Raw genomic sequence first — 13,206 nt, 5'->3', positions numbered from 1 at the left:
CTTTGTTTTTTTAGTGAATCTCACATGTACACATGTAATGGGTGGTGGCTTTCACACACGACAGGTGTGGGCGGTTTGGTTCCACTGGCATTGTTCAAAATCCTGATCTGAGGTCTGTCACCATGTTGTATCCTCTGCCCTTTGTTTTTTTTTTTGTGTTCAGTTCCGTTTTGTTTTTAAAAATATTTTCTCCATTTTGATCAGCTGGTGCCCCAGCCCGCTCTCTGGCAGCACAACTGACTTGTCTCTCTTCACGGCCAAGGTCACAAAGATAACGTGGAGCCACAGAGATCATTCTCCAAAGATGTCATTGCTGGGAATAGGCAACTCAGTCCATGCAAGAGGATCAATGAAATGGTCAGCTTTATTTTATAATGATATTTTATTTATATATATATATATATACACACACAGCGGGTAAAATAAGTATTGAACACGTCACCATTTTTCTCAGTAAATATATTTCTAAAGGTGCTGCTGACCTGGTGAAAATTTCATATGTCGTTAACAACCCATGCAACCCATACCTGCAAAGAAATCAAACCTTGGATGTCCATAAATTATGTAATTAAATGGAATGACACAGGGGAAAGTAATGAACGCACTTACTTTAATTTATTTAATACTTCGTACAAAAGCCTTTGTTGGTAATAACAGCTTCAAGACGCCTCCTATATAGAGAAACTAGTTGCATGCGTTGCTCAGGTATGATTTTGGCTCATTCTTCCACACAAACAGTCTTCAAGTGTTGAAGGTTCCGTCGGCCTCTTCTATGAACTCTAATCTTTAGTGCTTTCCATAGATTTTCTATTGGATTCAATTCAGGTGATTGGCTGGGCCGTTCTAGCAGCTTTATTGTCTTTCTCTGAAACCAAGTGAGAGTTTCCTTGGCTGTGTGTTTGGGATCATTGTCCTACTGAAATGTCCACCCTCGTTTCATCTTCATCATCCTGGTAGATGGCAGCAGATTTTTATCAAAAATGTCTCGGTACATTTTTCCATTCACCTTTCCTTCAATTACATGAAGTTTGTCAGTGCTGTATGCTGAAAAACAGCCGCACAGCATGATGTTCCCACCTCCAAACTTCACTGTTGGTGTGGTGTTTTTGGGGTGATGTGCTGTGCCATTTGACCTCCAAACATGGTGTGTATTATGGCATCCAAAGAGTTCAATTTTGGTCTCATCTGACCGGACTATATTTTCCCATTATTTCACAGGCTTGTCTAAATGTTGTGCAGCAAACTTTAAACGAGCTTCAACATGTTTTTTCTTCAGCAATGGTGTCTTGCGTGGTGAGCCATGGCTGTTGTGTGCATTACTTATTGTTTTCTTTGAAACAATTGTACCTGCTAATTCCAGGTCTTTCTGAAGCTCTCCACAAGTGGTCCTTGGCTCTTGGACAACTCTTCTGATAATTCTTTTGAGTCCTCTGTCAGAAATCTTGCGAGGAGCATCTGGCCGTGGCCGGTTTATGGAGAAATGATGTTGTTTCCACTTCCGGATTATGGTCCCAACAGTGCTCACTGGCACATTCAGAAGTTTAGAAATCCTTCTGTAACCAATGCCATCAGTATGTTTTGCAACAAAAAGGATGCAAAGGTCTTGAGAAAGTTCTTTGCTTTTACCCATCATGAGATGTTTCATCAGTTGGAACTGAACCAGCTGATATTAATTTGCACTGAAAAGGGGCAGGATTGCTTTCTGATTACTGATAGATTTCAGCTGGTGTCTTGGCTTTTGGTGCCTTTTGCACCTCCATTTCTTCATGTGTTCAATACTTTTTCCCTGTGTCATTCCATTTTATGACATAACTTAATGTATTGACATCTAAGGTTTGATTTCCTTGCAGCTGTGGGTTGCATGGGTTGTTACCGACATCTGGTGAAAATTTCATGTCAGTAGCACCTATAGAAATGTATTTACTGAGAAAAATGGTGATGTGTTCAGTACTTATTTTACCCGCTGTATGTGTGTGTGTGTGTGTGTGTGTGTGTGTGTGTGTGTGTGTGTGTGTACACACACACACACACACACACACACGTTAATTTGCTACACAGTTTTTGATTTTGAAATCTCTTAAATCATGAAGGAGGAGGTCAGATACATAATTGTATGTATTTTGCCGTCCTTTAGGGTCAACTAGAAGGTCAGATGAGGACCGTGAATTCATATGCTGGATTCACAGAGTTTGATAGGAGTCCTGAATCTCTCCGTCCTGAAATGGGTTTGTGTGACTCATTACTGCCCTCTTCAGTTTGAAGCCCGAGAGTGTGAATAACAGGAATTGCATCAGGGATGTTCCTTATGGGTGTGGCTTTTTTTCTGTCTGCTGCACGCAGGTTCAGCACAGAACAGGAAGGAATACAGTCGAGTTTCCGCTGAAGATATCTTCCACGAGGACTTGAGCGCCTCCTCAGTGTTGGTAAGCTTTAGCTCGCCCATCAGGACCCCAGTAAAGGCAGCGGCTACACGTCCACATCCGGGGACCCGGTGTGACCCCATGCTCACGTTTCCTGTCAGCGTTTTTGAATGAAAGTCACTTTGTCTAAGTTTTTTTTTTCCCTCCCCTTCTTCCCATCCCTCCCGAATATGCAGGAGCAGGTGCAAGGCAAATCTGGCCAAGCCAGCAGTCTGTAAGTACTCTGATGCCGCCTCACCTGACACATGAAACGCATCCTGTCCGAGCGACGGTCAGCGTCACCCCTCAAAATTATGCAAAGCCACCAGCACCTGCCTGTCCCCCGCCGCCGTGCCAGGATGATGGCGAGTGGCCCTTAAGCCACGTGCAGCTATTACAGCATTTAGTGTGATTTTTATCGCCATCCCCCCACCCACACCCATTTTATTTGGAAACAGGAGCTCATCTCTTCCTGCTAGATCCATAGCCGGCTGGTTTTGGCAGGCCAGGCTCCAGAATTAGCAGTTTTTTTTTTTCCATATAATTACAGGATTTGTAGTGTTTGCTGCTGTTGTAGACAGACGGCTCTACAGAAGTTTGAACTTGTCTTTCGATGATGTCTCTGATGTAAAAGAAAAAACCAAAACCAAAAAAGCTTGTTTGTGTACTGGTGTGTTTTAATGCTGAATTTTGACTCTCTTTCCATGCAGAGCTCCTGCAGAGGACCCCCTGAATGGTAAGATGTTATGCGTCTTGTTTGAAATGTGTTCTCTTGTGGCCTGAACAACCAGAACCAAAGAGTGTTTGGTCAGTCGTGGACCCCCGTCTGGCCTGGCTTTCAGTGGCCGCCATTCACTTTTGCTTCCTCTCGGGTGCTAATTTTCATCCAGCCGGAAGCTCCCTTTGAACGGCACAGTTAAAATCCTCATTAGCGTGATGACTTACAGGTAGGCATTCCTCACTGGTGGCTCACTGTCCTCGGATAACCTGTTCTGTTTCTGGAGACTGACCTTTGGGCCGTGCGGTACCCTTAACCTGCGAGGTGGTTTCGAGTGGAGGTCTTCTGGACCTGAGTGGGGAAGCTGGAGTTCCATGCTTGACTGGTTTACAGACCCGGTGAACCTGCACCAGGAATAAATGGCTGACTAGCGGCGCATGGCTCATGTTATCGCTTTCTCGTCAACGTTCAGCAGTTTATGGCAGAAGATGGTATTTTAATAGTGTAACATTTCGCTGTATTATGTAATTACAGCCCCAGCAGGCCTCTATGCGTCAAGACACACACATCTGGCAGGCAGGAAGGACTGTAAGTGAATAAATTCAGCTCTTTTGCACACAGCAACAAATGTAAAGCAGCATGTTATGTAGAAATGTTTTGAAAGTGCAGTGTGCCACCTAGTGGCGACTTCTGCTGCAGTCTTCAGCTGGCCAGCATGAGGGGCGTGAGAAGCTCAGCAGTCCTCAGATGTTTAGCATTTGTTTTGTTTTGCTGTTGTGCAGCCATTGGTTCCCCCTTCAAGCCTATGGACACAAGTTACCAATATTCAGGTGAGGGAGGCAATGAATTATTTCATGACTTTTACTTTTAATTCCTTCTGGTGATACTCTTAAAAATACGCCCCCGTCTCTGTGTGTCCTCCAGCTGTGGAGCGCAACAACCTGATGAGATTGTCTCAGAGCATTCCATTCACCCCTGTGCCCCCAAGAGGTAAGTCCTAGTCCTACCCTTGGTTCACCATTTAGGTCCTCCGTCTCCCCAGTCTCACTGGTCTGTGGTGTAACCCCCCGCCCCCCCACTCCCAGGAGAGCCCATCACAGTATACCGGCTGGAGGAGAGCTCCCCAAACACCATCAACAACAGCATGTCCTCTTGGTCCCAAAGGGGACTGTGTGCAAAGATAGAGTTCCTCAGCAAGGAAGAGATGGGTGGTGGCCTGCGGAGGGCGCTCAAGGTGCTCTGCACTTGGTCTGAGTATGACATCCTCAAACCAGGCCACCTGTACATCGTCAAGTCTTTCCTGCCAGAGGTGGTCAACACCTGGCAGACGGTCTACAAGGAAGACACTGTGCTGCACCTGTGTCTCAGGGTAGGTGACAGTACGCCCTGCACATCGGCATGACGACGGGGTGGGCGGCCTGCGTCTGTCTGTGGTCAAACACTTGTATTCTGTTTAGTGTTTATCGTTCAAATTGGCCTCATTTTCACATTTAAAATACGAGGATCAATACTGCTTGACCCCTCATCTGGAGAAATGGAACAGAATGATGGAGTTTCTGAGATTTACTTTGGAAATATTTCTGATACGTTGTGTTTTGATTCTTTATTGATGCTTCAGTTAGAAATTCGAGAAATTATCGGAGGATTTTCATGCATTTTCTTCTTCATGTGGAAAAATGTTTCCACAATATCAAAAAATCCTCCCTTTCCTTCCTCTGATTGATTTATTCATAAAAGGACCTGCTGTTTTTTCCACATTTTGTCATTTGGAATGTCCTATTTTTAAGTCTTGTCTTCACTGAACTGTCCTATTTCACCTTGCACTTTAAAAAACAAAACTGCAGCAACAGCAAACGTACCTCATCTTCAAGAATGTAGAGGAGCTGTACTTTGTAGTCGGTGAGTGGCAGCCAGAGGTCAGCCAGCTCCTTCCATGTTATGGAAGAGGAAGGAGTTGGGCTTGTAAATACAGCAAACCCACCTGTTAAGGCTGTTTACAGACACATGGTCACGTGACCATTGATGTAACAAGTTGGTCAAATGAACATTTTAAAAACATACAGGTGTGCTCCGGTCAGAGGAAATCAAAGTGGGCTCATGGTAAGAGGCTGTGATTTCTGTGAATTTCATACCCTCTGTATTGGTCGTGGATGTGGAGAGCAAACGGGCTGGATAACAACATTCTGCAGGAATATTGCATCAAGTAAAGATCACCGTTGGGGGCTCAGGTTGTCCGAGGTTAATGCTATTGGGTAACAAAGGCCACACTCTGTAACCTCAGTGATTTGATTGTTTGTTTTTCTTTTCTTTTCTTTGCCTTGCCCCCCTCCCCCAATTTAGGAAATTCAGCAGCAGAGAGCTGCTCAGAAACTGACTTTTGCCTTCAACCAAATGAAGCCGAAGACTATTCCTTATTCTCCCAGGTATTTTGACTTTAATAGCTGGATCCCTCTTCCCCAGAAAACGCTAAAATCTGAAAGCACGTCTATTTTTTTTGCTCCACTTTCCCATAGGTTCCTGGAAGTGTTTCTGTTGTACTGTCATTCTGCTGGTCAGTGGTTTGCCATCGAAGAGTGCATCACTGGGGAATTCAGGAAGTTCAACAACAACAACGGGGACGAGATCGTCCCCACAAATTTGCTGGAAGAAACCATGCTAGCCTTTAGCCACTGGACGTACGAGTACACCAGAGGAGAGCTGCTGGTTCTGGATTTACAAGGTACAATTTGATTTATCTTGATATATCTTTCCCTGTAGGGCAAAAGGTCAAGAGAAAACTGCGATAGAGATCGTTGAGCACTTATGCGTGAATGTCAGATGGGAGGACTTTGTATGTCGGGCAGTTTGAAAATATCACCTTCGACGTGTCTTTCTAGGTGTTGGGGAGATACTGACTGATCCATCTGTGATAAAAAGTGGTGAAAAGGGGTTAGTATCTATGCAGCGTGGGGATCAAAGCAGAGAAATCATGAGTATTCCTCACCTGCAGCTTCCCTCAGAGCCCTGCATGTGATTGCACTTTCGTAACATGTCGACAGACCTTTTACACAGTCACACTAGGGATGCAGTACACCATAAACTCAGCAATAAAGATTATATAACAGAATGTAACCTGAAATGTTTCGAAGGCCGACATCCGCACTGACACCACAACAAACGGGACACCCTCTGTCCACAGATGACAGTCGGACGTCAAACGGTGAGAGCTATAAGGGAATGGTTAACACTCTTGTTAGAATTTAATACATGTATCCCTCCTCCCCCGAGGTCATATGACATGGTGTTTGGACCTGCAAATCTGGGAGATGATGCAATAAGAAATTTCAGAGCAAAACATCACTGTAATTCCTGCTGCAGAAAACTGAAACTTCCTGGTAGGTAATTTTTGTAGTTTTTAGCCATCACTCAGCATTAGAATAAGTCTTAGTCCTTTTTAAAAAAAATCATTTTATGTCTGGTCAGATCTAAAGCGGAACGACTACACGCCTGACAAAGCAGCACTGAGTGCGGACGAGGCGCCGGACGGTTCGGCTCCGCTGGGAAGCGGCACCAAAGAGCAGAAGCACTCCATGCGGCTGATGCTGTGAGGCCGTCTGCGCGGAACGCAAACGCACACGGTCACAGCATCACGCTTCCGCCTGCTTGCTTCAGTACGCAGATGCAGACGGTGCAAAAAGTACACTTAAGTCAGTCAGCCGGACCTCCAAACAGGCAAAGGTATTCATTCCAATAAACACCTGTATGTATACATTTTCTGCCTGTGTTTTGGCAGAAAATAACAAACGAGCAAACGTGATAACTATGAAGATTTTTAAATATGTACCTGGGGGGGCAACTTTGAAGACCTTTTTTTCAAGTTTATATATTGCTATTAGCATATGAAGGGGCTAACAACTGGTACAATCTCATTGTATAGATGGTTATAGTATTTATTATGAATTATGAGACGTTGCCTTGTATAAAACAAAAGCAATTTAAAGTGCTTTGCCAGGTTTCAAAGAGAACCTGTCTACATTTAGACTGCAAGAATTTGTCGGGCAGAATGTACTGCTGATTTTTAAAAATAAATGTAAAAACCAATGTAAAAAAAAATGTAGTAATAACTCTATGGCATTTGTGGTACATACTATTAATAAAGTGGATTTCAAATCTTGTAAAATAAGGGCAGATTGCAATGCAACTTTTACAGTACAATGTATGTAATTTTAATGTGTTGAAGTCTATATGAAACTGTGTCCACCAAAAAAAAAAAGATAAAATGTTAATAGGTGCATTTTTAATGTTACAAAGGTACTATTATCACTTCTGTCATTCAAGTGTTGTACGAACAAATTAATCTAGTGTATCTTATAGATACATTTATTTGGCACGAACATAATGGATTAAAGGTAGAATATTTTATGCAGGGGAAATGTGAACCGTATTATGGGGATAATACTGTATTCCTTTTGTACTGTATATCATTTAATAAAATATAAAATGCTTAATGCCATCGGTCTTTTTGGAGCCACCCTGTGACGGGAAGCAAGTCCTTTGGTCGTGTACAAAAGTGTCTTTGGATGCAGACGCTGTGGGGTCCGTTCTAGACTGTGGTACATGTGACACACTTGTCAGTTGGTTGTTTCATGGACAGGGAATTATTCGGTACAGAATTTTACTGGAATAGACAGAAATATTTGATTGAATAGTGATAGGTAAGTTATCTATAGTATGGTAAGGTTTGCACAGTATGGTAAAGATTAGATTAACATTACTTGTTGATATATTTTAAAGCTAAGGGTATTGGCACAGATGCCCCGTTGCAATTCGATTCCAATTCATAAGCTAATGATTCTATATCAGTCTGATACGAATGAGACATGAAATGCTATATAGTAGCTTTCCATATTGGGAGAGAGATTTAACCTGGGACACAAAATTACAAATGCACTTTGCTTGCTTGCATCCTCGATGACTTACCATGCACTGCCTGGTACATATGAAGTCATCACTGAAGTAAAGTTTGTGTGATGGTAAGTCATCGAGGATGCAAGTTTGTCCAAATTCCGTTGTATGCCCGTGCTACCTTCCTTGCACACTTGCTCACTCCTCCCCTCGTCAGCTTCATGAACTCAGCAGCTTCATGAGCTTTTATGGCACATCATGCGTGGGTGTCACCAAGGGTGGATTTCTTTTCCACAAAGTGTACTTCCACATGCCCCCGACAAAGTGGTAATTTGAACGAAAATTGGCCCTCGATGACTTGTTGTCTAAGGTATTGGGACAGCATTTCCACATCTCCAATTCGGAATAACTTCATGGGCAATGGTAAGGTAGCGATTGAGGGTGGTGCAAATAAGGGTTTTTCGATCTAGCCTATTGCAGTTCTCCTATAGGTGAGAGAGGAAGTAGCGCCACATTTAGGATACGAGGACCAATACAAGTAAAATTAAGTGAAAATGTTTTCAAAGTCATGGGGAAAAGGTATAAATTAACCAGATCGTTCTTGGGATTTTGTGAATCGATATCGAATTGTCAAAACCAGAATCAGGATTAGTCATAAAATCGTTTTTTTCCCCCACTGCTAATATTTTAACATTTAGATGGAGTGGGTACAGACTCGTGTCTGGGGCGTATCCACTCTACGTTAGCCACACACCCCTTCCACCATAGCCTTTACTCACTGAGAGAACCATGTAGCTTTCGTGTTTGATATCGGGTTAAAGTCTATGACTAACCTCTCATTCAACTGCGAGTGTGGACCAGTGTAATCAGCCTAGATGAACTCGGTCCTCTGTAAACTGTTGCTGTTCTCTGGCAGTCTTGACAGTTCCCCTGAAACTCAGCTGACCCGACTTTTGTCTGAGGTGAAGGGCAACGACTGGTTTGCTGTAAATAAGGTGGTTAAGCATAGTTATTGGAGCGTAAATCTTGAATGTGCTGTCTCTGCGCCTGTAAGGTCTGAGTCATTAGATGCTATGGGAGATTGTCACAGGGTCAGATCCATACAAGAAATTTACCAGGATTGCTCAAAATAACGTTAAAGTATGACCAAGAAGTGTATTGAAAATGAATAACATGATTTTACACATTTTATTCCCCTTTGTCCCCTGTCATAATCTAGCCTTTTATAGTCTGTGTTTGTTTATGATAACAGTATAATCAGGGGTGACAGCTCTCATGCATCTGGCATGACACTCACAAATCTTTATTATTCCATTATAAACTTAAAATCAGCTGCATCAAAAGTGTTGGGGTAGTTTGCAAACCCTACAGACTATTTACAGGATAATAAAACTCTTACATAATTGTAAATGTGTGTGCAGACTTGTCTCGAATTGAAAATCTTTCGCCAGCCAGGTGACTAAAGTTGGCCACCCTGATATGATCTTTAAACGGTCACTGTGCACCATTTAAGATGACTGTCATTGATAAGCTGTTTCCCCTCTCAAATCTAGTAATGGAAAGACTCTTGTTGAAAAAGAAAAAAAAGGCTGTAAGCTGACTAAACTAAATTGGGGGGGCTTTATTGAGGAGTCATCAACATTTTTTATAATCTTTACTACCGGAAAGATAGTAGAAGAAAATTGGCGTTGGAGAAGACATTATGATGTTACATAAAGCAAAGCAAATGTATTTGTATAGCACATTTCATACTATTAGGCAATTCAAATTGCTTTACGTAAGAAGGATAAAATACAGTTGGATTGAACAATGTACAACACAGTTGTATTATACAATATAAAGACACTAATGAAGTGGTTTTTGGCTGTATGCAGAAGTTTTAATAAAAAGTTTGCATTCCATTTGGTAGGCATCTTTGGTCTAAATGATACTACTTTTAAATGAAAATGAATTTTTTTTTTTTTTATAATTTTGAAATCAAACAATGTTGAGGTTGTATTATGAACACTAGTGTAATATGTTACAATAATGTTAAAGTAAAATGCATTTGGGACCCGGATCCAGATGAGTGATGGATGGATGGATGGATGGATGGATGGGAAGCATCTAGTGTCATCTAGTGTTAGAATTAGGAATAACAACATGGACATTGGTTTCTTTGTTCCAGTACACATAAACCACTAAATGGCTTAATTGTACAAATTTCTTAAATTATCAAGATAAAAAAACTAAGTAAATATGGTTAATATGCCACTTCAGTGGAAGAGAAGAGGTTTTGGGTAATTTTCAGACAGGATGGAATTGGTATGTTCTGTTTCACTGCCTGAGTGGGTGTGTTGTGGGTCAGTGAAGTCTTGGATTGAAAAGAAGAAGCTACATTCTGGGATCATTCTTTGACTGTTAACATACATGCGGCTAAAAGACAAAGTTAACACGTCCTCTAACAAACAACAACAACAAACAAATTTATTTTTGTATAGCGCATTATCACAACATTACATTGTCTCAAAGCGCTTTACAGCATTCTATTACTACTATTACTGTCTGGGAAATGGAGGTGTGTTGTATGATTCTGATTGATGCAGACAGAATCGTGCATAAATTTGCCCCATGTATGTCATTTGTCCCTACAAATGCACATATAGTTTTTCCTTAAATTAATCATTAATAGTGCATCACAATTTAGAGAGACCCATTCACCTAACTGCATGTCTTTGAAATATTGTATGTGTGTGTCAAGCAATGGACAGACATCCCCTCCGCAGTGCGTCCCCTGTCTTGTGCCCTTTGCATGAGACAGGCTTCTGCATCTATGCAACCTTGTGATGGATGGATGATTTAGTGCTGTAACGTATAATGTTACATTTGATTATGTGGACCTGTTTGCTTATAAAATGTAAATTACAGAGCTGAGGAAAGTATTAAATCCTTACATTGGTCAGATTTACCGGAATTACAAATGATAGATGCACATTGTCTTCCTGTCAGTATTTTTTAGTACAAATTGAGTCTCTCACAGTAAACTTAGAGTCAAAATCTCACAGTCTCTCACAGTCAAAATCTGTTATTTGCCAGCAAATTTTGAAAAGAAAGTCAAAAACTGAGAAATGCTGCTTGCATAAGTATTCAACCCCTACACATTAGTATTTGGTACAGCCGTCTTGTGCTGCAGTCACACTACCAGCTTTTTAAACTGCTCAGGAGTGATTTTTATTCATCCTCTATGGCAGCCTTGTTCCAGGTCCTTCAGGTCGGTTCCATGTCGCTTGTTGACTGCAATTTTCAGGTTCTGTATGGGATTTAGACATGGGCTTCAACCAGATTTTTGCATAGCACAGTAATAGAGCCCTTAAATTTTGCTGCTTACATTAGCCCTGCTAAAATGTGTGAAGATTACATAATGAAAACAATATATGAAATTAACTCTTGGTAGGTTGCTAAGACACCGTTGCTAGGGTAATCACACAGTAAACCTACAGTATATAAGTATATAAGTAAACCTTTTTCCAGTGGTAAACAAAAAAACAACTGGAATCTACTGCCTGTGAAAAACCATGTCAGTGAAGAAATGGTAGGTTGTACATGTTCAGTCTTCTTTTATGTGTAGTTGACTAAGATTTTTACTAGGGTTTGTTAGTGATTTTTTTTGGCCTGCTGAATGATTCCAAGGGAAGCCTGGCCAAAGAGGTTGCCCATCTTTCTGCAGTAAATGGCAGGCTTTCGGCAGGCGTGTGGGTGGCTCTTGGTTGTTAGTTTCCAGGCAAACTGGAGGTTTGCCATGATTTAGATGTTTTTCTGGTGCTCTGTGTATTTGGGACGTTGCAGCCTGCCGGTCAGCTTCACAATGTGACTGCTGTAGGCAGGACATACTGACTAAAGCGGCAGCTGGAGCAGGGCATTGTGGGTAGCTGTGCAGTTTTGCTTTGTGGCTTTCAGCCATACTTCAGAGGAGTTCCAGGTCTTCTGTGCTGGAAGCATGACTACAACAGGCAGTCCCTACTCAGCACCACGGTGCAGTGGGTAACACAGCCATTATGGACATGGACTCATCATTTGAAGGCTGGCCAGTTGAAAGGACAAGTTTTGACAAGCATCAGCAACATGGCTGTCAGCCAATGAATGTTCTCTTCTCCTCTCCAGGGCTTGTAAACACGGCTTTTCAGTCATATTGGTGGCTTTTAACCCAGCTGCTCTGTCCCATGTCCTCTGCCTCCATGGTTTAGGTTTAAAAAATCAGAATGACCACACAGGCCAATAATTCAGTGTTCAACTATCTGCTGTGATAGGATGCAAGTCATTCTTATTCATCTGAGAATTCTTATCAGGAATATAGGGTACAAACCTGTTTGTTATATGGCCAGATATTCTACAGCAGTGTTTCTCAGCCCGGTCCTCTGGCACCCCCGAGGCGGTCCACGTTTTTGCTCCCTCCCAAGTCCCAGTATAAGCAACAACGTGTGGGGGGTCTCCCGAGTGCCGGGTGGAGAAACTGTTCAAAAAGCTTGAGACTTTCTTGAGACTCATGCAGGAGGGTCTGGCTGGAGCTGCACAGCTGGTGGGTCTGATGGAAAATGAGGGTGGCGGCATGTACTCTGTACCCGCCGTCTGACGGCAGCAGTCGGCAAGACGCCCAGGGAACACGGCTCGCCTTCTTGAACACCCTCCAAAAGCCCACCTCCTCATCACGTCAGGGGCCCTCCGTGCCGGCAGTAACCTGGTAGACTGAATAGTCTCACGTGGCTAACATTCCTAGGTCAGGCCATCCATAAGAAAATCAATGGAAAAGAGGACACCTTAATAAATGTACGTTAAGTCTGAGTTGTCTAATCAGGATTTCTTTTCCCCACATGATGAGAGGACTCTCTGAGGCTGATTGACCAGCCTAACATGTTGACCCAAGCCGACTACCTCCTGTGTCCCAAATGTGGGGTGAGACAGGACACCGTGATGCTCACTGCCCGGAGCAGACCCCGCAGAGTTCCTGGTTCTGCATCTCAAACAGTACCTGTTCTTTATTCCCCCTGGCCAAGAGTGCCTCTCTATGCTTTCTATTTCTACACCTCTCGGAATCCTCTTCTCATACATTTGCCCTACCAGCAAGGATATTCTCCAACACACCCAAGTACCTATATACTCCCAAACTTAACTTTACAGTCCAGACCCCAAAATAGAAATAAAAATGTAGTTATTGGCTTTAGCCTTCAG

The 13,206-nt window shown here is 42.5% G+C and overlaps 1 protein-coding gene across 3 annotated transcripts in view; it reads left to right on the top strand.

The window, feature by feature from the left end:
- trpm7 (transient receptor potential cation channel, subfamily M, member 7) overlaps positions 1 to 7,604 on the top strand; it is a 37,529-nt gene extending 29,925 nt beyond the window's left edge. For all 3 annotated transcript variants that reach the window (XM_072717940.1, XM_072717939.1, XM_072717941.1), the window contains exons 27-40: positions 263 to 357; positions 2,135 to 2,225; positions 2,341 to 2,423; positions 2,597 to 2,634; positions 3,110 to 3,135; positions 3,652 to 3,705; positions 3,900 to 3,947; positions 4,042 to 4,107; positions 4,203 to 4,486; positions 5,458 to 5,540; positions 5,631 to 5,836; positions 5,994 to 6,045; positions 6,385 to 6,491; positions 6,580 to 7,604. In XM_072717940.1, the coding sequence (XP_072574041.1) occupies positions 263 to 357; positions 2,135 to 2,225; positions 2,341 to 2,423; positions 2,597 to 2,634; positions 3,110 to 3,135; positions 3,652 to 3,705; positions 3,900 to 3,947; positions 4,042 to 4,107; positions 4,203 to 4,486; positions 5,458 to 5,540; positions 5,631 to 5,836; positions 5,994 to 6,045; positions 6,385 to 6,491; positions 6,580 to 6,704 (1,358 nt within the window). In that variant the 3' untranslated portion in view covers positions 6,705 to 7,604. The remainder of the gene's footprint in view (positions 1 to 262; positions 358 to 2,134; positions 2,226 to 2,340; positions 2,424 to 2,596; positions 2,635 to 3,109; positions 3,136 to 3,651; positions 3,706 to 3,899; positions 3,948 to 4,041; positions 4,108 to 4,202; positions 4,487 to 5,457; positions 5,541 to 5,630; positions 5,837 to 5,993; positions 6,046 to 6,384; positions 6,492 to 6,579) is intronic.
- The last annotated feature ends 5,602 nt before the right edge of the window (positions 7,605 to 13,206 follow it).

This window comes from Paramormyrops kingsleyae, chromosome 11 (assembly GCF_048594095.1).
Source record: "Paramormyrops kingsleyae isolate MSU_618 chromosome 11, PKINGS_0.4, whole genome shotgun sequence".
Classification (NCBI taxonomy): domain Eukaryota; kingdom Metazoa; phylum Chordata; class Actinopteri; order Osteoglossiformes; family Mormyridae; genus Paramormyrops; species Paramormyrops kingsleyae.
The sequence above is the reverse complement of the archived record's forward strand: the minus strand, read 5'-3'. Positions and strand labels throughout refer to the sequence as shown.